The sequence below is a fragment of the Macaca thibetana genome, chromosome 9 (genome assembly GCF_024542745.1).
Source record: "Macaca thibetana thibetana isolate TM-01 chromosome 9, ASM2454274v1, whole genome shotgun sequence".
Taxonomy (NCBI): Eukaryota; Metazoa; Chordata; class Mammalia; order Primates; family Cercopithecidae; genus Macaca; species Macaca thibetana.
Window position 1 is genome coordinate 96,852,643 of NC_065586.1, and position 24,467 is coordinate 96,877,109.

The following is a 24,467-nucleotide window of genomic DNA, read 5'->3' on the forward strand; positions in this document are numbered from 1 at the left end:
GAACTCAGCCCAGCCGATAGAAGGTAATTAATGACTCCATTTGCCTCACTACCGAGGAGAACAATTGAGTTTGAAACTGCAACAACTGGCAGCTGAGAAGACTGGGGGGCAGCCTGGGGGTGAACCCCTCAGAGGCGGAAGTAATGTGTGGAGTAGCTAGGCAGAGAGAGCACCGTCTGAGCAGAGGCCACCATCAGAACGGGCAGAGCCCCATCCCCAGCACAGCTGGCCCCTGAGCCCCACTGCTCCCCCAGCCCTTGAGGCCTGAGGCCCATCACCCACTGTTCCCGCTGCCTCCACACTTTTCTCTTTTCTTCCCATATCACTTTTTGAGGTCATTTTCTGCCTGCGGATAAAGACTCCGTTTCCCCAAGACTGCTTCTTGCCAGCTGTGCAATCTTGCACATATTTTGAACTCTCCCTGAGCCTGTTTCCTCGTTTGTAAAATTGAACTAGCAGTGTCACTTTTCCAAGTGTTCTGTGAAGACTGTGGATAATGTGCATAAAGTACCTTGAGCCTGCCCAGAACACAGTAAGTGTTCGGTAAGTGATGATGGATCCTTGACAGAGAAGGCAAACGTGGCAGAATGGAGAGAGCTTCGGAGTCTGACATCCCTGAGTTCACATCCAGGCTCTGCTGCTTCCTACCTTTGTGGTGTTGAACAAATAATTTTGCCTCTCTATTTCCTTTTCTAGAAAGTGAGAATAATAATAAGCACCTTGTAAAGTTTGAAGAGATTGATGAGTGTAGGTGAAAGCCCTAATATCATTACTTTCTCCATAGACAGATAGATGTTTGTATTTGAGCTTAGAAAACTGAAGTTAGTGCAATTTTTTTGTTTGTTTGTTTTGTTTTGTTTTGAGGCAGAATCTCACTCTGTCGCCCAGGCTGGCACGATCTCAGCTCACTGCAACCTCCGCCTCCTGGGTTCAAGCGATTCTCCTGCCTCAGGCCTCCCAAGTAGATGGGATTACAGGCCTCCGCCACTACACCCAGCTAACTTTTTGTATTTTTAGTAAAGATGGGGTTTTACCATGTTGGCCAGGCTGGTCTCGAATTCGTGACCTTGTGATTCACCCGCCTCGAGCCTCCCAAAGTGCTGGGATGACAGGCGTGAGCCACCGCACGTGGCCAAAGTTAGTGTAATTCTTTGCTATACTTAAATTCTTTTCAAATACCTCATCTTGCTTCCTGGGATTTGATGGGCAACCCCATTCATACCATCCTGATTTTGTAGACTTTGATGAGCCTTGGTGCTTTCTGACAGAGGAAATGACATCATTTCATTTTCATTTTCTTTCTTTTTCTTTCTTTTCTTTTCTTTTTCTTTTTCTTTTTTTTTTTTTTTTTTTTTTTTTTTTTTTGAGACAGGGTCTCACTCTGTTGTCCGGGCTGAATGCAGTGGCACTATCTTAGCTCACTGCAACCTTGACCTCCCAGGCTTAAGCAATACTCCTGCCTCAGCCTCCTGAGTAGCTGAGCCACAGGTGCATGCAACCATGCCCAGCTAATTTTTTATATTTTGTAGAGATAAGGTCTCGCTATGTTGCCCAGGCTGGTCTCACACTCCTGGACACAAGCAATCTTCCAGGCTCAGCTTCCCAAAGTGTTGAGATTGCAGGCGTGAGCCACCATGCCTGGCCCATTATTTCATTTTATCTATTACCACCACCCCCAACTGTCTCTTGTCCCTTGCAGTGACCCTTCTGTCCCTAGCCCTGCTCCCAAGACAGTGTTCAGGGAGTGTCCCCCTCCCCAAGCTGCTGAGACCCCACTGGACAACTCCATTCATGACTGGCCAGTACCAGGGCCCTGACCTGGGGTGAGAGGTGTGAGATAGGGCCCAGCTCCAGGGCCACCCAGGAATAGATGGGGAGTGAGTGGCAGGGCTGAATGAATGAGGAGATGAGATCTTTCAGTTGAGGAGTAAAGACATTTTTAATAGTGATTCTAGAAGTAGCACATACTAATTGCACAAAGCCTGGACGATATGGAAAAACTTAGATAAAAAGAAAATAAAAATTGCTTGTGATCAAGAAGTAACCACTGTCACCACACCAGCAGCTCTCCTTCCAGTCAAGTTGATCTTTGGTTTTGGAGTTCTCTTCGTTTGCCTGGAGACTCGGGTCCTGCTGCCAGCAGCCCCACACTCTGGGCTCTGGCTGGGCAGGCAGCCACTCTGTCTGTCCGTTTAGTCCACAGCTGTCGGGGCACCTGCCCTGTGCCAAGATCCCCAGTAAATGTCCCCTTGAGCCAGCCACTTGCCCTGCACCTTATATACTCTGAGCCTCAGTTTCCTCCCCAGTAAAAAGGGATTAGAATCCCTACTTACCTTGGAGAGTGGTTGGGAAGACCAAATACCCTAGATCTATGAAGACCTTTTGTTAAATGCTAAGCAAATATGAAACAGTCAGAGAAGAAGACAATATGACCTTTGTTATCCTTGAAAGAATAATCTATGTCAAAGTTTTGACTCAGCAGTTTGTTTAATTGAATTAATTTATTTACATACTATCCGTGTTCCAAAAAGACCTGTGGCAGCTCACCCCCTTGAGAGTGCTCATGCCACAGTGGACAGAGCACCTGGAATGGCCCAGTCCTGGGAGTCCCATTCCCCAGTTGTGTGACCTTGGAAAAGTCACGGCCCACCCCTGCTAGTTATGGTAACATGAAGAATTTGGACCAGACATCCCCTAATCATCTGGGCACAGTCTGCACTCAGCCAGCACATGTGCCACAGGCTGTAGCCTCTATTTGGGGAGGGTGCCAGGCAGAGAATGAGGGATGCCAAGAGGGAGGCTGTGCCCTGGATGGAGCCAAGTGGCCTTCAACTGGGCCCACTGTGTTTGGCACCCAGGCTGCAGAGTGAAATGATTTCGAGGGCAGGCTCTGTACTCAGACCCGGATTCAAATGTGGCTGTCATTTACTAGCTGCATGGCCTTTGACAAGCTACTTAACCTCTCTTTGCCTCAGCTTCCTTATCTTTAAAATGGGTATCATAGTACTTCCCCCACAGGTTTGTCGGAAGGATTGAATGAGCTCTGTAAATAACAGCAATGGCATGTCATGAGTTCTTGATACTTGTGAGCTGCTGCAGAATGGGAGTTGGGCAGGGGGCAGACGGAGAATGAGGCTGAACCCTCCCTCTATGGAGACTGACTAGCACAGGGTCCCTTCCTTGCTCTGTTTGGTCTTATTAAATCCACAGCCACCTCCAGACCCAGTCTAAAAATGTGACCAGAGAATGGGGAAGAATACTGGAAATCAGAATTGCTCCTGAACGTGCAGGACACATGACCAGCAGCCTCCAGCCCTCTTGGTGCAGGGAGCTCAAATGTAGATGCGTTCTCCAGGCCCCAGTCTCAAGCAGCCTCTGCCACCTGCTTTGGATGGCAGCTCAGAAGCCCCAGGGTTAAGTTCTGCTGCTCACCAGGAACACAGTGTTGTCTGTGCGTTGGTAGAGGCACCAGAGATGGGCAGGATGGTGTTTCTGAGAGTGGGAAAGGCCTGCGGGTCAGAGTTGATGCTGTTAGAGGCTAACAAGCAGTGGGGATAGCACATCTGCTAGCCAGGGATGTGTGGGGCTTGCCTGATGAGAGACTGGGTGTCCTGTGGTGCCAGGCCAGTCAGGTGGCCAGTCCCAAAACCTTCTGCCAGAGGTATGGCTTTGAATACCACCCAGAAGAGTCTGAGTACCTACTCGGGGCTATTCCTGATGCTGGAGCTGCAGAAATGCATTAGTCACGGTCCCTGCCACAAGGTGCTCTTAGACTGGCTGCTGGGCATGGGGGCAAAGGGGCTGTTGGGTAGGGGATCTTCTTTGAAATGGATGCTGTGTAATCACTTACGCGCTTTCCTTCCCTGCTTACTAGATTAAGATCGGCTTTTACGTCCTAGAAACCTAGATTAAGATTGGCTTCTGCTTCCACCTCTGTTTCAGCCCAGCTCTGCCAGACAGCCCTTCAACAGCTGGGCCTAACAGGGGTCTCTTTCTTCCCCCTTGCTGTCCCATCTGAGACTTTGCCCTTGGAAAGCCCCATGCTGAGCTCGCTCCCCATCTTCCCAGGAGAACCCTCTAGGTGGTCAGCACTGACAGCTGTCTTCCTTCTTTCCTTTTTGACTCCTCCTCCTTTACTCTCTTCTCCTTTTCCTCCCCCTCTCCTTCCCCTGGAAAGCCACCCTCATCCAGGCCCTGGGCACCAGGTAGCAGGACACCCAGGCCCTGGGCACCAGGTAGCAGGACACCCAGGCTTCAGCCAAAGCAGAGCCAGCTGGTTTTGTTCCTGCAGTAAGTGTCCTCATCCCAGCCGGGCTTCCAGCTTCTGGCGCGGAAGGCTTTTTCCCTTTCTTCCCCTCCCGCTTTCTGCCCTTCGGTGCCTCTGGGCTTCCTCTTTCCCTGAGTTTCTCCTCCTTGGACCTTCTGATCCAGGGCTTCTCCCAACCCCCTTTCCTCCTTCCCTTCCTGCCTTCTCTCCTTGGCTTCATTCCTCCCTTCCTTCCCTAGCTGATGGAAGGACGCCACCCCCTCCTCTGGAAAGAGCCGGGAGAGCCTACTGGACGGACGTGTGGTGGATTTGGAGGGCTGGCTGGCTGTCCCCCATCAGTAATGCCGCTGCCCTCTCCCCGGCCCTGCGGCTCACCTCCCTGCTCCACATAAGTTTCTTTGTGCTCCTTCGCCATTCATCATGACTGCTGCCTTCCGTCTCCTACAAGAGTTCCCGCAAGCCTCCTCCAGCCTCTCTGCGGGGCGGGGGTTCTCTGCATGCTTTCATCACACCACTTTGTTTTCCTTCTCCTCTAGCACCTCCTTTCTCCTCCCCACTTCCCTCTCCTCTGCTTCCCCGCCTCCCACTGCCACCTCTTCCAGTAGCAGGCTTCCTTAGCCTTTGCCTCCCTTCCCTCCCCCTTCCCCTCCGTTGCTGCCTCTGTAACCTGTCTTACCACCAGGGCCTGAGTATACAAAAAATAAATAAATAAATAAATAAAAAGGTCAGTGAGTGGAGGGAGCAGCAATAACCCCTAAAACAGTACTATCAGTGGAACATGATTGATCAATTGAATTCCATAGCGGCTGAAAAATGTGGGATTAAGTAGTGTATTATACGCACAATGAGTTGAGGCATGATGTTCATTTCAAGTTCATTTCGCCGGCCTCTGCCACCAGATCAGGCAATCAATAGGGGCAGCAGATATCATATATCACCTCTCTGCGGGCCGGGGAGAGAGCACCATAATCTCTCGCAAATTTAGAGTGACAGATTTGTCAAGATCTGAAGGGCCCCTGAATAAATGAAGGCAAAGAGACTCCTCCAGCCAGTGACCTGAGGACAAAGCTTCAGTTCAGGCCCTACATACACACACACACACACACACACACACACACACGCGCGCACACACACACACACGCACACACACAGTGAGCCAAGCCACACACAGATAGGCATATACACAAATCTACACAGAGGCATGAGGGGAGTCCTGCCACACATGCACACACATAATGTGTGAACACACGCTCACAAATACACCCTCTCTGCCCCTGCAATAACCATATATGAAGACACTTGATGCCTTCCTCAGCCCTGAGACTCTGATTTCCCCAAAAGGTAGGAGGGCTCCAGGAAGGGAGAATCAGACACAATAGGACATGCAAATAGCTACAGGGAGTGAAATGAGGATGATGGCACATCCTGAAAAAAGAAGCAGGCACAGGAGAAATGGGGCATGTGGCCTCACGGTCCTCATGCAATCACACACAGACACACACTTCCTTCCAGAAAGCTTCTCATTCTCATTTCAACACACGCAGACCCTTGTTTATCTGGATGTTTATTTGTGTACAAGTGCATAGACACACAATACTCACACAAAAGGGAAAAATAAATTCACCACACTCCAACTTTCAGCTCACATGTTGATGCACACATCCCATAAGACTGAAATGATTCCAGAGCCTTCCACTGAAAAACCACAACCACCAAGTTTTGTGTCCATGGGAACAAATATTGAAGCTGCCGCTGTCTGTCTGCTTCAGATGTGGTCCTGGTCTTGATCTCTGTCTCTTTCTCCCTCTCTTTCTGTCTCTCCTTCTCTCTCTCTCTCTCTCTCACACACACACACACACACACTCTCACACACACACACACACACACACGCACGCACTTTCTTTGCTTTCCTACCCCCTCCAGAATAGATATGGAGGGAAGATGAGAGGTCACATTAGGAAAGCAGACCCCACGCTCGGTCTGGGAGGCCAGCAAGGGAGGATGGCTGCAGGTTGAGTTAATCAATATGTAATATTTTCTATGGTCTCCTGAATGATACTGTACGGTGTTACTGTATATAATGCAATATTGATTATATCATATCGTATAATCACCTATAAACTGATACATATAACAGTCCCAGAGGAACACCCTGGGGCCTCCGGCTTGGGCTGGCCCCAGGCCCAAGGCTCTTCAGCTGGTCTTGGGCTGAGGAGAGCCCAGGAGTGACCAAGTTGGTGTAGGGTTTGTCGGGGAAACCCCACTGTGGGGAGTTGCAAGGTGTGGGTTAAGGGAGAGGCTGCAGAGCAGGCACATTGCCTACTGTACACCTTGAAAATGCCAGGGAACCGAGGCTGGAGGCAGGGATAGGGAAGGGCTGAGAACACCTGGGGAAAGGGGACATGGAAACAGGACTGACCGGTAGCCTAGGGGGAGCGGGCACCAGTGTAACAAGTCTCTGCTCCCTCTGGAGACCTGCAGGAGGAACCAGGTAACCAAGAAACTGGCTCCTGTAGGAGGCCTAAGCCCAGGTCCAGGTTGGAGACAGAGGCCGAGAAGGTGGCTGGGGCACAGCGGCATCCACGGGGGCCCTTCTGTGGGCTCTGTCCAACTGGGAGCTTTGCTGTTCTAGCGACACCTCTTTCCTCCCGCTTGGCTTCCCTCTGGCCTCAGTCCTGGCCCAACCCAAGCAGAGTGCCTCAGCTCTGCCTCAGAGCCCCTCCTCCCTCAGGGCGAAGTTAATTACTTCACCCAGTCTCCAGGTTACACTCGGCCTTGGAAATTTGATGGTTTTCAACCCTTGGAATCAGTGGAACTGAAATTCATCTCGGAGCCGAGTTCAATTCTCCACAGGCTCAGTAATGCCCGTCTGAGACACCCAGCTTCTTTCTTCCCCAGGCCGGCCCTGGTTTGGGGGCAGGGGGTGGTTCAGGGAGACATGCCCTGGGGAGCTGGCTCCTGGAAGCCCGCTGGCTCCACCTCTGGCTAATCCTTCCTGACCCCACAGTGTGACCACTCCATCTCTTACCAGGTCCTCAGGTCCTTCTGTTCCCTGGGCTTCCTCAGCCAGGTCTCTGAGGCAGGGCTACCCTCTGGTGTCAGCCCCACTGGCCTAGGGCTGAGAGTAGGGGGTCCCATAGGGGTGCAGAGCTCCAGGGCCGGGTGCCCACCTCTCTGCCCTGCACTGTTCCTGTGCCTCTGCTGGCCTGGCGCTAATGCCCTGAGTGTCCATGTGTTCTCCAGATGTGTCCGAGGGCTCAGTCCCCAATGGAGATTCCCAGAGTGGCGTGGACAGTTTGCGGAAGCACTTGCGAGCTGACACCTTCACCCAGCAGCAGCTGGAAGCTTTGGATCGGGTCTTTGAGCGTCCTTCCTACCCTGACGTCTTCCAGGCATCAGAGCACATCAAATCAGAACAGGTGAGGAGGGAGCTTTCTGCTTGCAGAAGTAGAAAGGAACCAGCAGAGCAAGGCCTCTCAAGAACTCATTCACCAAACACCACGTGCATAGCCAGCATTGTATGTGTTACACACGTGTGTTCTGTGTGTGTGCAGTGCGAACAGGCTTACACGAGACAGTATAGTATCGTTAAGACAAATCTTCATGGTCTGTATATAGTAATTAGAAATGATGAGTTCTGGATGCAAGAGTATGGCCTTGGGTAAATCATCTCTGTTCAGAGCCTCAATTTCCCCATCTATAGAATGAAGGGCTTGGATGTAGGATTTGTCAAGTCCCTTCTAGCTCCACTTCTCCGTGGTTCTGGCATGGAGTACTCAGGAACATCCTCTTGCTGTGTCCCTTGCCCACAGCCCCTCAGGTCCTACAGAAAATCTATGCTAGCCTGGGGAGCTTTCCTTGCCCAGTGTCAGGAGAGCCCACCTGTGCCTGCCTCCTGCTCCCCAAGCCAGCCATTCGATGGAACCCTAGGTAGGCTGGCAGCTTACCACTTACACCCAACACTCTATGCAGACACTGAGCAGCCCAGGACACACAGCATGGGGCACAGCATACAACACACCAGCAAAACGCACAACGCAAAAACTGCCTCCGAACTTTTCCATGTGCTGGTGTGCATGTGTTCACACTCCACCCACAGCCCATGGTACTGTGCTCACACTCCACTGTCCACCTGCTCCCCCACCCGCAGCCCACGGTACTGTGTTCACACACCACTGTCCACCTGTTCCCCCCAATAGCCCACGGTATTGTGCACACTCCGCCGTCCACCTGCTCCTCCACCCACAGCCCACGGTACTGTGCTCACACACCACTGCCCACCTGCTCCCCCACCCACAGCCCACGGTACTGTGTTCACACACCACTGTCCACCTGCTCCCCCACCCACAGCCCACAGTACTCACAGCTAGTCCTGGTAGCCGCATGGAGCCAGTGGGTGTGTGCTGTCCCCAGATTACCAGCTCAGTATACCCCTAGCATATGTCTCCACCCACATACGCTGGGTAGAGCCCCCAGCACACCCGCTTACACACAGGGGCACACTCCCATCCCTGCTACACATGCGGCCCAGGCCAGACCCACGGTCGCAGTACAACACAGCACTGCTGTGCTTGCACGCACGCACACACGCTCCCACACATGCACGTCAGTGCAGCCCCACAGCCTCGCACGCTACAGTTCCACTCTAAGACTCCAATAGCTCCCAGCCACTCGCCTTTCTCCCCGCCCGTCCTTTTATCCCATAAGCTGTTTGTCTTCATAAAACAAAAATCAAAAGTCTTTTTAAGGTGCCCTGAGCCATAAACCAACAAAGGAGGAGCCGGCCGAGGCGGGCGGCTCGGTGCACCCTCCCTGAGTCCCCGGCTGTATTACAATGAATAACCTTTATTTACTTTCATTAGACTATTAAACACCAGCACAGTCATTTTTCCCCCTGAAACTCGGAGCAGGGCCCATAAAGCAAATCCGAAGCCTAATTGAGTTCATTTTAATTTCTCTCCGATCACAGCGAATTACTCTGGTGATAAATCAGGGGGCAGCTTCACCCCCAGTAGAAGGCCTAATTTGCAGCTAATTACAAAACTGATTTCTACAGGAAGATCAATACGAGAAGGAATTGGAAATGACGAGGCAATCCCGTCCAGCCATGGAGGGGAGGGGGTACTCTGGGGGGGCCAGGAAGCGGAAGGGAAAAAAACGGACCCGAAAGAGCAGAAAATCAGTTTTAATTTAACGTAATATTAATCAGAGCAACTTTTCCTGCTTTGTGCAGGCTCCTGGTCTGCCCAGCTCTGGGGTCTGGCTTGGCTGTGGCTACAATAAAAAGGCAATTACCCGAGTGTTTCGGGCAGGACACCCTTTCAGAGTCAATGACTGCCCCCCTCCTACCCTTCTGTTAGCCATGTGGACTCTCCCCCTCCCCAATTTCATACCCCAGTGCACAGGCAGAGAGCGAGGGGCCCATGGGGCTGTCATTGTTTGTTTTTAAAAAAGGGGCGCCCATACCGGAGCAGCCGGCAGTGCCAGGCTGAAGGCCCCACTAGGCCCTTCCCCCAGCTACTGGTTCTGCCAGTCATGCCATGGTTCCCCCTCCTCCCCAAGGTTCCTCGACATCCCGTGTCTCTCAACAAGGGGATCCCCACTACTACACCCTACCTTCGGGGGTGCTTAGGCAGGAGATGCTACAGAAACATAAAGGGTGCTGGCATAACTGCCCAAAATGTGAAAGGGTGCTGCGCCTCCGATTTCACCAAGTCAGGTCTGCTCCTACCCACACAAAGCTTGCCATCATCCGCCAAGCCCCCCCGCATCTCCCCTCTGTCCCACCATCTCTTTCTACCCCATCTGGGAGGGCTCCCCGTTCCTCCTCCCCATCTGCACACCAAGCCCTTTCTCTGTGTGTGCATCAATAGAGAGCTGTCACTTTTCTCTCTCCTCCCAGGGGAACGAGTACTCCCTCCCAGCCCTGACCCCTGGGCTTGATGAAGTCAAGTCGAGTCTATCTGCATCCACCAACCCTGAGCTGGGCAGCAATGTGTCAGGCACGCAGACATACCCCGTTGTGACTGGTAAGAGGGCTTCCAGGAGGGTGGGGGCACCGTGTTCAGTGGAGGGTGCCTCAGCCCATGCCATCTGGGGCCCAGTGTGATGAGCAGATCCCCCGCCATGATATTTACAGAAAGAACGAGGCTTCTAAAACTAGGGTGCTTCCTGAACAGGTGTGTACAGATGTGGGGAGAAAAAAACTGGGGTCAGGGTGTCTGTGGGCTTCAACCTGGAAAGGCTGATGCTAGGAGGGGCTGTTGCCAGTTCTTCCTCCTGTCCTTCACCTCTCCCTTTGCCTGTTTCTCTTCCCTCTCCCAAGTTGCCCAGAATCATGAGCCTCTTGTGGGGACATCTGCAGAAGGCAAATAAGTGAGGCTGGTGAGAGTGGAGCATGGGTACCCAGTGTCCAGCCTCCACACGTGTGTCTGCAAGGCTCCTGGGGGACCCACTTCCCACTCCCTCCAGGCAGTGTGGGTGACCATGGCTTTGGGCTTGAGGGCATGGCACCCAGCTCTGTGGAGTTTGAGATGAGTACAATTATTCCAGCCTTCCTCCTGCTTCCCCGAGAAGTCACTGACACCAAGGCTTGATTTCAAGGCCAGGTAGGATCAGGGTTGGCCCACAATCAAATGCAGAGCTAGGGGCGCCATGGCCAGGAGCCCCTACAGATGAAGAGCAGCAGAGCCAGTTAGTTTGGAAGGGGAGGTGGGGTCCAGGGAAGGCCGCAGAGCTCCAGCCTGTGGAAGGCGCGTGCCACTGCAGAAGGGTTTCCAGGCCAGGAGACTGCCCAAGTGGGAGAGACACACATTGAGGTGTTATTAAAATTCACCTAATTATTCTGGAGACACTAAAGCCAATGTGCCGTTTGTTCCTTGGGAGACAGGATGATTGAGAAGGGTCTCGGTGGGGACTGGGAGACACTGAGGCGTTACCTGCAGAGCGAGGCAAGCGGAGGCGGCCTGGGGACCCGGCAGTGGGGCTGCACAGCCAGCAGCAAAGACAGGGAACAGGCACAGCGCACTCTAGGACTGGGCCCTGGTTCTGCCTGGGAGCTGGTCTGAGTGCGGCTGCACTTGAGCCTGAGCTGGGCTCAGTGGCCACCCAGCCTCCACCTGGGGGTTTAGGAGAGCCCTGTCAGCTTTCCCAGCCTCTCCCTAAGGGGCTGTACTGGTACAACTGTTTCCAGCCTAGATCTTTGGCTAGGGAGTCAGAGGCTGAGTTCTGGAAGTGTTGGAGACCTGGACTGGGCTTTCGGGAGTGACGACCTTAGCTGGGTTAGCTGGGCCAGGACATAGCCCATGACCGAATGGCCCTCAGCAGGAGCCACTCTTTGCCCAGCTGGGAAGCTCTCTGACCTGCTAGGTATTCTGACCCAAGGCAGAGGCCACCTTTCTTCTGACCTGCTCAGAGGTACAGTGGTCACTTCCCAAAGATGGCCACTCCAAGCACTGGTCAAAGAGAACCTGGGAGACTTCTCTAACCCCATGTGCTGCCCAGTGCTCAGGCCATAGTCCAGAAGGCGAGCACTTCCTGGGGTGGAGATATGGATCTTCAGGGTAGGGCTCCTGCCGTAGGAGACCCAGAGGCTGGTGCAGAGAAGGGCCTCCACCTTGAGCAGCCCCCACCCGCCTCCCCCCCCATGGCCCTGGAACAGTCCCAGCTCAGCCTGGGAACATCTCCGGCTGATCCATCTGGATCCAAGTGTGAGAAAAGTTCATTTCAGACCCAGCTTGACATTCCCAGGTGGCAAGTTAGCACTAACATCTCAATCTGTATGCGACATTTCAATCAAGCGAGGAGTAACAAAAGCAGAACCATTAACATTCGGAGCTGTTCACCAGTGGTAATGACGGGGAAACTCTCAGAAACTGGAAATTACCAAAAAGAAAGAAGTGTGTGGAGAGGTGGGGGAGGGAAGATGGGGATAGGGGTAGGGAATGATTTTTCCACACTTAGGCCAAGATCCAGTGTTTGGATTAATAGCGCCATTACCCAAGAAAGAGCTGCAGATTATGCTCATTCTTAAACTGTTTTTGCTGGCAATTAAACTGCTGCAGTTATTGATCTTTGTTGATTTTATGTCCTCCTAATTTGCATAATCTATTAAAGATGAATGATTTATGATGTGTTTATTATGGGGACAAACAGAATTTGCTAGAGGTACTGTCAAGGTGAGCAATGGGGCATTGCTCAGACTCCATGGGCCATCTCAGCAGTGGGTCCAGCGTGTTGGCCTTCAGGCCAGGATATTGTGGGTAGTAGTGAGCAGTGATGCAAGAAGAACAGAAACAGGAGAATGGACTTTGGGTGAGTTCTTCTAGAAATATGTTGGCATCTGTGAGAACCGGGCTCCAGGTAGAACTGGTGTTTGAGAGAGGTCCTTAGTATATTTGTGGACATTGCCCTCAAAGAGTCTTTAAAAACTTATTTTTTTGGCAAATATTAAGGGCTTTGGTGGGAGAAGAGAAAAGAAGGCTCTTTCAGGTGGGTAGGTGATGCTGGGGAGGTGTGTGCTAAAGGTAAGGGAGCTGTTAGGTCACCCTGTGCCCATAGCCTGACTTAGGAGTGCCAAGGTGTTCAAGGAGCCCTCTTCATCCTCCATGTCTCAGGTACCCTGCTCATCTTCTTTCCCAGGACTGGCAGCTGCGGCTGCAAACCTTAGGGGATGAGGGAATGCCCTAGCCCAACCTGAAAAGCCAGACCTTATTGAGATTCCTGCCACCTCCTGGCACTGGAGGCTGATTTCAAACTTCACCAGCCACTTGATGCAGCTATTCCACAAGGTCAGGACTGAGAGGACAGAGGAACCTGGACTATTGTGTGCAGGGGAGAGTGGGGCCCAGTGGGCCAGGACACAGCTAATCACATTGCAAGCAAGGGTGGCTGCCAGAGGCTAGGGCTCAGCCCCGTAGCCTCCCCTCCCCGCCTTCCATCAGGGAACCAAGGAGAGAGACTGATTTTGCTGGGTAGTGTTTGCAAGTTCTGCCGAGATTTTAATTTCACTGCATCACAACTCAGCAAGCTGCCAAGTCAAGCTGGTTATTTAAATTTATCACCCACTTTCCCTTCCGCCGCTGGGCTGCTCTAGCTCAGCGGCATCTCTTCTCTCCAGCCCACGGCTCTAGGCTGCTGGTCTGGAACGGAGCCGAGTCTCTCCTAAGTGAAAAAGAAAAAGGGACCAGCTACATGAGAGAATGGGTCAGGGGCATTCTGGCCCCAGGCTTTTTCAGGTTGGATGGCTGTGGCTGGTACCTTTCACCACCTTCTTGACCCTCCAAAGGACCCCAGGGGGCTGCCATCCACCTCTCAGTAGTCCCAGGGCCCTCTGGGTCAGAGCATCTGCAGTGAGAACTCTGGCTCCAGCTACATGCTGGAGCCTTCATTCCTTAAAGTCTCCCTTCCCTGGTAGAAAAGATAGCCCCTGTTCCCCATGGCTTTCTCACCTTGCCTCCCTCCCCATGCCTGGCCGGGGCTGCAGTGACAGGGGAGCACGCAGAGATGCTGGCAGTGATGTTGATCTGGGAGGAGAAGACGAGAACTTACTCCAGGATTCCCAAAGTCACTGGGGATGTTTCTGAGCATGAGAGAGTCCCTTGACACAGTGCGAGTCCACCCTGAAGGAGAGAGCCCAGATGCAAGGGACAGTGCTGGGGGAAGTCAGAGATTGTGCAGTTCCATGCTTTCTAGAAAAGGGTTGGCCAATCTTTCGGCTTCGCTGGGCCACTTTGGAAGGAGAAGAAATGACTTGAGTCACACATAAAATACACTAACACCAAGAGAGCTGGTGAGCTAAAAACAAAAACAAAAGTAAAAAACCTCATAATGTTTGATGAAAGTTTACGAATTTGCGTTGGACCACATTCAAAGCTGTCCTGAGCAGCATGTGGCCTGCGGGCTGTGGATTGGACAAGCTTGCTCTAGAAACTAGGCAAAACACCAGCCCCTGGAGCCACTGCACCCAGCAGGCTTCACTGGCCTCTAGTGGGCATTGCTGCTGCACACTGGCCGAGCCTTGGGCAAGTGCAGTTCTCATCGCCCTTGTTTTAGTCACAGAGAGGTAAAGGAGGAAGGAGATTGATGGTCTGGGACCCAGGCAGGCTAAACTCACCAAAACGTAACTGAATAAAATATAACAACAAAAATGTTAATACGCAGCAAACCTCATTCTTTGGTGCCAGAAATCGAGGGGAACTCAAAGCCAGATCAGTATTGGAGAGGCTGTTGACATTACACTGAGGGAGACGCCGACTGGGAGAGGATGGGGTTGTAACACACCAGTCAGGGAACGTGACTTTGGGAATCAGGAAGCTAGAATTGAGTGTCATCCTGCATAAAGCAAGGGACAGAACAGGGATCACATTGTCCGTGAAAGGCAAACACATACACTCATCCCAGTAGCCCAGAGAAACAAGGAAGCAGGGGGCAACAGGGAATGTCACCATGAGACATGGAGACCCCAAGCCTGATGCCAGATCAGAGTCTAAATTTATACCATGAGTATGTCGCAGGAAACCCAAGCCAGGAAGTTACATAAAAATTTGTCCAGGATAGTTACCCATTCTGAAACCCCACCGGGAGCAATGAGAAACCTTCTTTGTAGAGACATTCTACAATCCAGGGCACATGGGACTCCCACAGGGTGGGTGGGGGGAAAACCCACCACTAATGATGAGCTTACTATGAAAAAGTACACATCTCATGTGAACACAAACTTCCAAAAGGGAAAGTTAGTAGAAGCAATAAACAGAACAGTTAACATCCCCCAAGAACTGAAGACAATAGAATAGTCCAAAAGCGCTGTAAACTCAGCAAGTTTAATATTCTAAAAAAGATGAAAGGAAGTATCAGTTGTATCTTTATCACAGATCCAGATCCCCTAGTCCCTTCCCACCCCTGCTCACCAAATTGTCAGATAATGGAGATCAAAAAGGGCAAAGAATGAGGACCACACTTATAGATTATTGGTGTGGGGTCCAGGAGGCATGGAAAGAGCTGAGCCTCAGGCAATTCTGAAAGTAGAGCCTGTTCCAGGCTTATCCAGGCTCCCAGACTGCTAAGCCTCAGCAGAAAATCTTATGTTTTCTTTGGGAAAATGTCTGAACATTAGAGAGTTAGAGATGGGGACAGTACCTTTCTCCCCAGTGGGGTGGGGACAGGTGGGAAGCCTCAGTAGCTTCCCCATCCTGGTTGGGGGAAGGTGGTTTTATTCAAGAGCTTGGGAGAAATGACTCTTAATTCCTGAAGACTGCAGTTTTGAAGGAAGCTGTAACTAAGATCCAGGAAGAGATGTAGATGCTGCCCAAGAGGGAAGTGCCCAAGGCAGGAAGATGGAGCAGAAGAGGCTGGTCTCCCAGAAGCTGGCTCATTTGAGCAGAGGTGGGGGAGGCCAGAGAGGCAAAGTTCACAGCTGGACAGCAGCAGGACCAGTGTGAGTAGTGTGGGTGTAGCTTCTGAGAAAGGGTTGCCAACTCTCAGAAGCTCGGCCTCCTGGCCCACATCTGAGATGGTTAGCAAAGTGGCCTTTTAGCAGATAGAGGTGTGGACCCTGGGAAACCTCCTCCTCCTACTCAGGGCATCCTGAGGACCTCCAGGAACTGCCTCTTTCCTGTAGTTAACAACCCCCTTCCAATGCAACTGCATTTCCCTCCATAAAACAAACAGCTTAGCCCTTGGCCAGCCCCTAGGGGAGGAGAGTGCAATAAAGACTGAGAAATGTTTCTGAAGGAGGCTGAGTGTCTCCTAGTCTTGTCTGTCAGCTCAAAGCCCCTGATTAGCTAGAGGAATTTAGGGCACAGACATCACAGTTCCTCTCCTTGAAAGGAGAGGGCTAGGACAACTTCAGACATGTGGCAAGTCAGAGAGCCCTTTAGTGTGGAGGCCAAAACAAGCCAGAGGGCTGCTCCTCAATGCTCATATGCCCTAGACCCTTCCTTTAGGCTGTGAGAGTCCCAAGAAAAGAGGCTAGCCTCCTCCAAACATCCCTGAGTCTGCAAGCCACATCCGCAAGGACCTCCAACCCCCAACCTCAGCTCTGATTTAATTACAGGGGCATTTCCATAGCAATGAGACATTGACGGATATGTGGCTGCTCTGGGCCTGCAGCCTAGGGAGTCATTGGATCAGGCCTCTTTCCCTTCCTCCTAGTCCACTGCTAGAGGTAAAGGATATGGAAAAGAAGAGGCACTAATCCACTCTTGGGATCAGAGTCAGGCCAAATTTGACCAGAATAAAAGCTGTGCCACCTCAATCCCAGGTCCCAATCCCATGTCCTTGTCTTTGCCTACCAGCCACCCTGTGCTGCTGGGCTGCCCTCCCCAGAAGGGTGCCATGGCAGAAGTACCCAGGCTGAGAACGGGGCTGCAGAGGGAGGAGCATCGATGGGAGGGTGACAAAGGTAGGAAGGGTTTGGGGTGTCTTAGCAAAGATATAGTTCTGGTGTTTTCTACACTGAGCTCAAATTTGGCCCATAACCTTGGACCTTTCTTCTTACCTCCTCCCTTCATCTCCTCCCTCTGTCTGTGAGGCCCAAAAGGCTGAACATGCCAAATGGAATGCTTTTTCCTCCAAGGATGGCCTCACTTGATCATTAGAGATCAGAGAGAGAGAAAGGGGCCAGTCTGAATTTGAATCAAAATATTTTCTAAGAAATCAATGATCTTGCTATCAAGTGCATGACAATAGCCAACTCAGGCCAATAAAGGATTGCCCAGTTGAGAATACTGGCCACGGCTTTCACGATTCATTAGGTTACGGGGACCCTTCCAGCTTCTGTAGATGTCATTTAGATACTTGATATGTCCCACAGGGGAATTCTCCAAAAAAGGGATCTCCCAGCAATAGGCTTTTTAGTCCGTTATTTGGTACTTTTTAAGAAGAAAGTGTTGGCTAAGTAAAAGTAAGGTCAGTCAACCCAACATTTTTTGAATGACCAGAAATCCTAAAGACTGCTGTCCCAATGAAACAGGCATGTATTGGTACCAAGGGCTCAGAAATGTCCCAGTGGCCTCAAAGCCACCTAGGCAAGACCTGAAAACCTATTTCTCCCAGAGGGCCGGTCACCTCCAAGGTGACAGGAAGACCCCCCACTCCTTTCCCAGGGTAGCCAGAATCCCTTCCACCTCCACAATTAGCTACAGCCTCAGGACAAACAAGCCAGTGCTTTTGCAACCCTGAGCTTTGGGAGACAGGCTCCGTCACTATTGTCACTTCTGAGAGGGCTTTGCGTGCCTTCAGCCTGAATCCTCCCCTCTTCTCCCCAGTGGTGGTGGTGGCTGGGCTCTCAGGCAGGGAAGGAGGAAATCCTGCAGGGCTTGGAGAACAGCCTAATGCTGCAGAGGCTTAAGTGGCCGTTTTCCTTGGGATTAGGGTTTCACTTACACAGAGCGCCTGAAAAACACTGCGCTTTCGGAAGGATTAGAGCTGACAATTCAGTGCTCTCAGAGAACAAAATAAAGCCAGAGAGGAACTGGGAGGCCTGGAGTATCAGAAGACTGTGCAAACAGGCTTAACCTCTGCCCACCCAGCATGGGGGTCTCTCATGCTCTGAGCCCATCTGTGAGCCTGGGCCCAACCTCTTGAGTGCCAGCCCCTGCCCAACTCCAATCTTCATTTGTGATTCGCTCATGGAGCCAGAGAAGTCAACGTAGGGACGTGAACTGGGAAGAGGACCGAGCCTCAGTTTCCTCCTCTGTAAAATGAGGGAGTTGGACTAGAAGATAGCCAAGTTCCTTCTCAGCCCTTTGAAAGTGTGATTCTCCCCAACACTCCCTAGTGTTATCCTAGGATGCTGAAGCTGCATTTCCATCCATGGTCCAGCTGAATTAGAAGGAAACCGCCTCCTGTGAGGCCCTGAGCCAACAGGCTACACAGCTCAGAGGAGGGCAGGGTGCTGGGAGAGGGAATGGAAACAGCATGACTGGTTGTGTCCAGCCAGTTGGCTCTCAAGGTGTAGACCTCACTAAGCCCCTGCAGATCTGGGTAACATCCCTGCCTAGGACACACCAGGGACCAGGGTCTCATGGTGTCAGTGGGAGCTGAGATCAGCTGGAAGAGCAGCCACCCTGAGTTGTAGGCACAGCCCCCTCTGCTGGAACCTGGAGCAGGCAAGCCTCAGGTAGGGTATGGGGCTGAGGCAGAGCCTGGTGCTGTGGGCCGTCCCATAGTCCCTTCTGCCCCAGAGGATAAATCAAATCCTGGGAGGATTTGGAAGCTTGGGAAATAAGAAATGAAAGGAAATATGTAGATAATTCTTTTCCTCTCCTTTTAAAACATCTTGTGTGGATTTAAAGTTTGTTACTTTAGTGTAATAGATATAAGTTGAATTGGTCATAAGGTGCTCATAATTGTTATAGTAAATACCAATTATGCATTTATATATTTAGGCAGCAATTACAAATTTAATAACTGTGTATTCCTGTAAGTGTTATAAATGCCTATGTCAAATGCAGGCACAGACTGCCAGCCTTGAAGAAATCTAATGTCTTCATTTTCGCTACCTTATGAGAAGCAGACAGAACTTGAGGATAGGGTAGTAAAACAAGAGTTATGTTTTCTGGCCTTAGGGTCCTCCACAGTGTCAAGTGGGTAGCAAAAGTGCTTATTTTCAGAGAAAGATGCTGAGGAAAAGCATCTCTGAACTCCTCGATAGAACTTTTGCTGTATAAATCTATGTCTAATAAGTCTCATCTGAGCCATCATGAGCAGCAGTTTCTGCTTCTTTCGTGGCATCCTTTTTATTTCCTTGATCTTCTGAATGCTGACATTTTCCTTGACTTGAGATAAACCTCCCTGCTACTTCACATGTTATTTTGCTGTGCTTTATATCATCTTGTTTATTGATACAATTCAAGTAGTTGCAAACAAATCAGTGTCTTATGCCAAAGAACGGGGCTCTTTTGCTTTTTTTTTTTTTTATAAAGAGTGCTTATTAATCTTTAAGCCATATTTTTTGAGAATATGATAAAAGTCATATACCATCTACACAGAAAGATACAGATATATAATGTCTATAACATCTTATATAGAGATTTATATAGACCCCTTGAAGTGATCTATGGGTTCCTAAGGCATCAGTTAACCCCAATTTAAAACCACCACTGTAAAAAAGTGGAAGAAATTGAAACATAAGAAACAAGAAGTGACAAGATGTTCTGTTATAGGAAAGATTCACTTAGCATGATCCCATATTACTTTCCTGGACCAAACATCTATCTGTTTTCTGGGTCTGCACTATTTGAGAATAATATCAATAATAATATCATTGGGATCAGTTCCCAAGTATACAGCCCGTTCTGTAATCCAGTTTCTGCCATCTACTAGCAGTGAAATCTTGGACATTATACTTGGCCCTTCTGAGTTTATTTATCATCTATAGACTGGGGATTAAAGGCTGGGCGTGGTGGCTCACACCTGTAATCCCAGCACTTTGGGAGGCCGAGGTGGGTGGATCACCTGAGGTTCGAGACCAGCCTGGTCAACATGGCAAAACCTCGTGTCTCTACTAAAAAATACAAAAGTTAGCTGGGTGCAGGGGCAGGCGTTTGTACTCCCAGCTACTTGGGAGGCTAAGGCAGGAGAATCGCTTGAACCTGGGAGGCAGAGGTTGCAGTGAGTGGAGATTACACCACTACACGCCAGCCTGGGAGACAGAGCAAGACTCTGTCTCAAAAAAAAAAAAAAAAAAAAGGTGGGGGAGGTTAAAAACATATCAACAGCCGGGCCCGGTGGCTCACGCCTATAATCCCAGCACTTTGGGAGGCTGAGACAGGCGGAGCACCTGAGGTCAGGAGTTGGAGACCAGCCTGGCCAACATAGCGAAACTCCGTCTCTACTAAAAAATACAAAAATTAGCCAGACATGGTGGCAGGTGCCTGTAATCTCAGCTACTTGGGAGGCTGAGGCAGGATAATCACTTGAACCTGGGAAGCGGAGGTTGCAGTGAGCCGAGATTGTGCCACTGCACTCCAGTCTGGCTGACGAGAGCAAGACCCTGTCTCAATAAAAATAAAAATAAAAACATCAACATCATAGGGTTGATATGAAGATTAAATGAGATAGTACATCATATAAAATATGAAGGACACTGCCCAGCATATAGTACGTGCTCAATGAATGCTAGCTAGTCCTGGCACAAGTAGAAACACAGCTCTGACCTTGAATCTTAGACCTGATAGTGAAAGTAGCGCAAATTACCTGATGACTACAATTTTTCAACTTTCTTAATAAAGGCTTTCACTTTGCTTTTCTCTGTACTTGAAAGAGGAGCTGCACTTAGATTCTCCAAAACAGTTGATTTGATCTGGCCCATTTGGTAAGGAATGTCTGACAAAAGTGCACTGTCTGATGCAGATGTAGTGATTGCTGTAGAAATTGGCTGTAGAATCTTCAGGGACTTCTGCAGTTGAACTGAGAAGATATCCTCATCAAGTACAGTGCTTTGAACACTTCTGGGGACTTTAAGATTCTCCACTACCACTGTTTCTTGAAGACCCTCTTTGTTTTTCAGAAAACTCTCGCAGGAAATTAATACTCCACCCCATGGAGTTTTATTACAGACTTTTGGCGTCGGGATTTTGTTCTCTGAGTCCTTTTTATCAACAACCATGACGATATGAGATTTTTGTTTGTCAGATGACTTCTTTTCCTTTTCTTTGGCTCTTTTGGGGAGTATCTGGCTTCATGTTATTAAAAGGCAGTGTGGTATAAACATGGCTTCAAATTTTGGCTCTATCATTTATTAGCTGTGTAGTCATGGTAAAATCGTGATGCAACTTTGTGCCTTCATTGTCTCACCCTTGAAACAAGGAAGTTACCTCATCATCTGGAAGGCTCTTCATCTTTAAAAACTTTGTAACCTTGGTCAGGCGCGGTAGCTCACGCCTGTAATCCCAGCACTTTGGGAGGCCGAGGCAGGCAGATCACTTGAGGTCAGGAATTCAAGACCAGCCTCGCTAACATGGTGAAACCCTGTCTCTAATAAAAATACAAAAATTAGACAGGCATGGTGGCACACACCTGTAGTCCCAGCTACAGGCTGAGGCATGAGAATCACTTGAACCCAGGAGGCGGAGGTTGCAGTGAGCCAAGATCGCGCCACTGCACTCCAGCCTGGGCGATAGAGCGAGACTTCATCTCAAAAAACAAAAAACAAAAAACAACTTTGTAACCTTGGAAAGCAAGCGTCCAACATGAAATGCCCATCCTCTTGTAATAGTATGTGGGTTTTTGTCCATTTATAATTTCTGATGCTGTTTTTATGTTACTGGCCATTGTCAGTGAGCAATGAAAATCCCCTACTGCTTTCTGTTGGGTGGCACGTATTTTATAACTGATGTATTCTGTCACATAGCTGTTTTCTCCTTTTTCTGTGCTTTTGCTTGTTGGTATAACGGAGGTGGCTGTGCTGTTGTACAGTTTTAGAGTCTGTCTGCACTCCTATTTTTCCACCCATGTATAGTACAGCAAGGCCCAGTGCTCTGTCGATTCTTGCTTGCACAGATTCCATTACCCATTCATATTCTTTCACTAAAAGAGGCTTGCTCAAAGAATGCTGCTGGGCAAATGGTATGACGGTCTTAGTAATTTGAAAACTTCCTGCAGTATGTGTTTTCCATTATTGACAATGGTGTTCCAGAAAAATATATGGCTCTGGCAAGAGTTTGGTCAATTTTTTCTGCTCTTTAGGTGTCACCTGTGTGCTAATGAAGCAATTGAGAGTGCTTTGTTTGCAGTGGCCAGCACCGTTGGTGGCTCAGGGGTCCTTAACAGGGTACCTCTTTGTGGTGATACTGGTGTTATAGACTCCGCAGCAGCAGGTGCACAGCTGTATGCAGAACACGAGGAAGCTTGCCTGCTTTTTCCTAGTCTTGGGACTCTTCTTTCACATTTTTAAAATTTCTACATGGCACTGCCCAGCTTCAGTTTTCTAAATAGAATTTGGCAATGTGCCTTTCAATCAACTGTCCAGTGGGTGACTTTCAGCATGCGAAAGTTCCTACCTGAGGGAAGTTGCCATTTTGCAAGAGAGAAAGCCAGTGGAAATAAAACTTTCCGATAAGACTGCATCCAGGTTAGCTGGAAACATCTTTCTAGTCATCCAGCCTTTCTTCCTTCCTCCTGAAATGAGGTAGGAGATTTTGTGACAAAACCTTAGATTATAAGGAATTCATGGTGATAGGTTGTGGGAATCATGCAACTGAAAACCGGAATTAAGATGCATTTAAATTCCTATTTATTAAGAAAGAGGCACACCCCTTTTCCTGGCTGCTTTGCAGACTTTATGATGACAGGGAAGGAGGAATTAGGTTTCTTTATCTGTTTAGCTTCAAAACCCCTGCATCTTCCCTAACTCGATCCTGTCCTGGGCCTTTTTTGACCAATAAGTGCCATATTATTAATCTCTCTAGGAATTGATTTTGATATTGCTGTCATTGTCTACTTCAGGTCCACTCCACTAAGAGACAGTCAGGAGGAGTGTAGCTTTCATTGACAACAGAAGTCAATAAAAGAAAACCCACATCAAGGCAAACACAAATCCTTTCTTCTGTCTCTCTAGGAGTCAAAACTGATCTCGTGTTTGGCAGTTCTACTCTGCTTGTTCTCGAGTTTTAGGAAATGTAAGATATTGGCTATATTAGACAGGTATAGAGGAAAATCATTCTATTGCATGATAAAGTCATAATATATGAGTCCCTCACTGTAAACCTCTCATCAGCTTATAAAAATCATAATCTATTGTTTAAATTGTTTTTTAAAGAAAAAGCATATTCTAATATTTACATTTTATCCCAGCCTTTACTTCTTTAAGGAGACCAATATATATGAAACAACAAAAAAATTATAACCCATCAGGAATTGGCTGTTAAGTGCAATAGATTGATGGAGGATTAATCAACAAGTGTTTATTGAGCATCTACCATGTTCTCAACTATGCAGGATAAAGCAGAAGACAGGGTCCTGCCCTCAGGTTGCTTATGATCTGTTTGAAGAAGCAAGCTATGATATCGGGGCTGATGCATTATGATATATAATGGCATGGTAAACCATGCAGCACAGATGCTGTGGAAGTTTAGAAGAGAGAAGTTTCCTCGGTGGGTAGAATGGTAGGGATTTTAAGACTTCGGGGGGAAGGAGAGGAAAACGACCAGGAAGAAGAAAAGGTCATGGCAAAAGCGTAGGAGGTTCACATCACACAAGCCAATAAAAACAGTCAAACTAAACCAGGAGGGGTGAGAATCTTAAGTGGGGTGGAGAGAGTACCTTAGCAGCTTTAAAAGCCACAGAGTTTCATTTCAAACTATAGACTACGGGGAATCAGCGACGGTTTTTACAAGAGAAGTGGTGTGATGAAAGCAATGTTTCATGAGGACTAGCCAAGCAGCCACATTTAGGATAGACAGGAGGGGAAGAATGTGGAGGCAGGGAATGCAAGCAAAAATACTGTGTGGCCAAAAGAAGGTGCTTAAAAGCTGAGCTATGAAGGTAGTGGAAGAAATGGAAATAGAGCAGATGTAACAGACATTGCCAAGGAGAATTGACAATACTTGGTGACTAACTTCATCTAGAATGAGAGGAAGAAGGCTATGTCAAGAAGGACTCCAAAGTTTTTGGTCTTATGATCTTCAAGATCATAAGAACCGACGGAGGGAAGATGAATCTGTTTTTATTCCAGTTAGGTTTGAGGTGACAGAGGGACAGCTAAGGAAAATGTTCAGCAGGGTGCTAGAAATGCAAAAACCTGAGCTGTAGCTCTGTATAGCTAGGGAAGGATGGATCACTCAGATGTGTCAAGGAAGGGGTGAGGAAACTCATACATCTCTGGAATGCAGGGAGGTGAGGCCCTCTTCAAAGGGAGTGTAGCAAAGAGAGAGAGATGCTTTGGAATAGCCACTGGGAGACTAATGACTATGGTCCAGCTGACGAAAAGAAAGTGAATGGGCCCGGATATGCATAGTTTTGTGACTTTCTGCAGCCATGCCTTGCCTTCCCAAGGATGGACAGAGGCATTAGAGTGGTAGAGTGGCATTGGCTAGTGAGGAGGATAAGGGGAATCTGGAGGGGTTAAGGGGGTTCCAGGAGGTCCAGGAGAGGATGAAGGGATTATAGCAGAGGGGAGAAAGCAAATTATTATTAAAGATCAGAAAATGCTAAATTGCAAAGGGAGGTGGTGACCCCTTCATAGCAATGGAGGGTGCAG

The 24,467-nt window shown here is 49.3% G+C and overlaps 2 protein-coding genes across 8 annotated transcripts in view; one reads left to right on the forward strand and one right to left on the reverse strand.

Annotated features, from left to right (window-relative positions):
* The window catches only part of NDUFB8 (NADH:ubiquinone oxidoreductase subunit B8), a 943,883-nt gene that overhangs the window by 276,699 nt on the left and 642,717 nt on the right, over positions 1 to 24,467 (reverse strand). The gene's annotated exons all lie outside the window — the stretch shown is intronic.
* PAX2 (paired box 2) overlaps positions 1 to 24,467 on the forward strand; it is an 81,660-nt gene that overhangs the window by 51,036 nt on the left and 6,157 nt on the right. For all 7 annotated transcript variants that reach the window (XM_050805019.1, XM_050805015.1, XM_050805022.1 and 4 more), the window contains 2 exons: positions 7,511 to 7,686; positions 10,170 to 10,296. In XM_050805019.1, the coding sequence (XP_050660976.1) occupies positions 7,511 to 7,686; positions 10,170 to 10,296 (303 nt within the window). The remainder of the gene's footprint in view (positions 1 to 7,510; positions 7,687 to 10,169; positions 10,297 to 24,467) is intronic.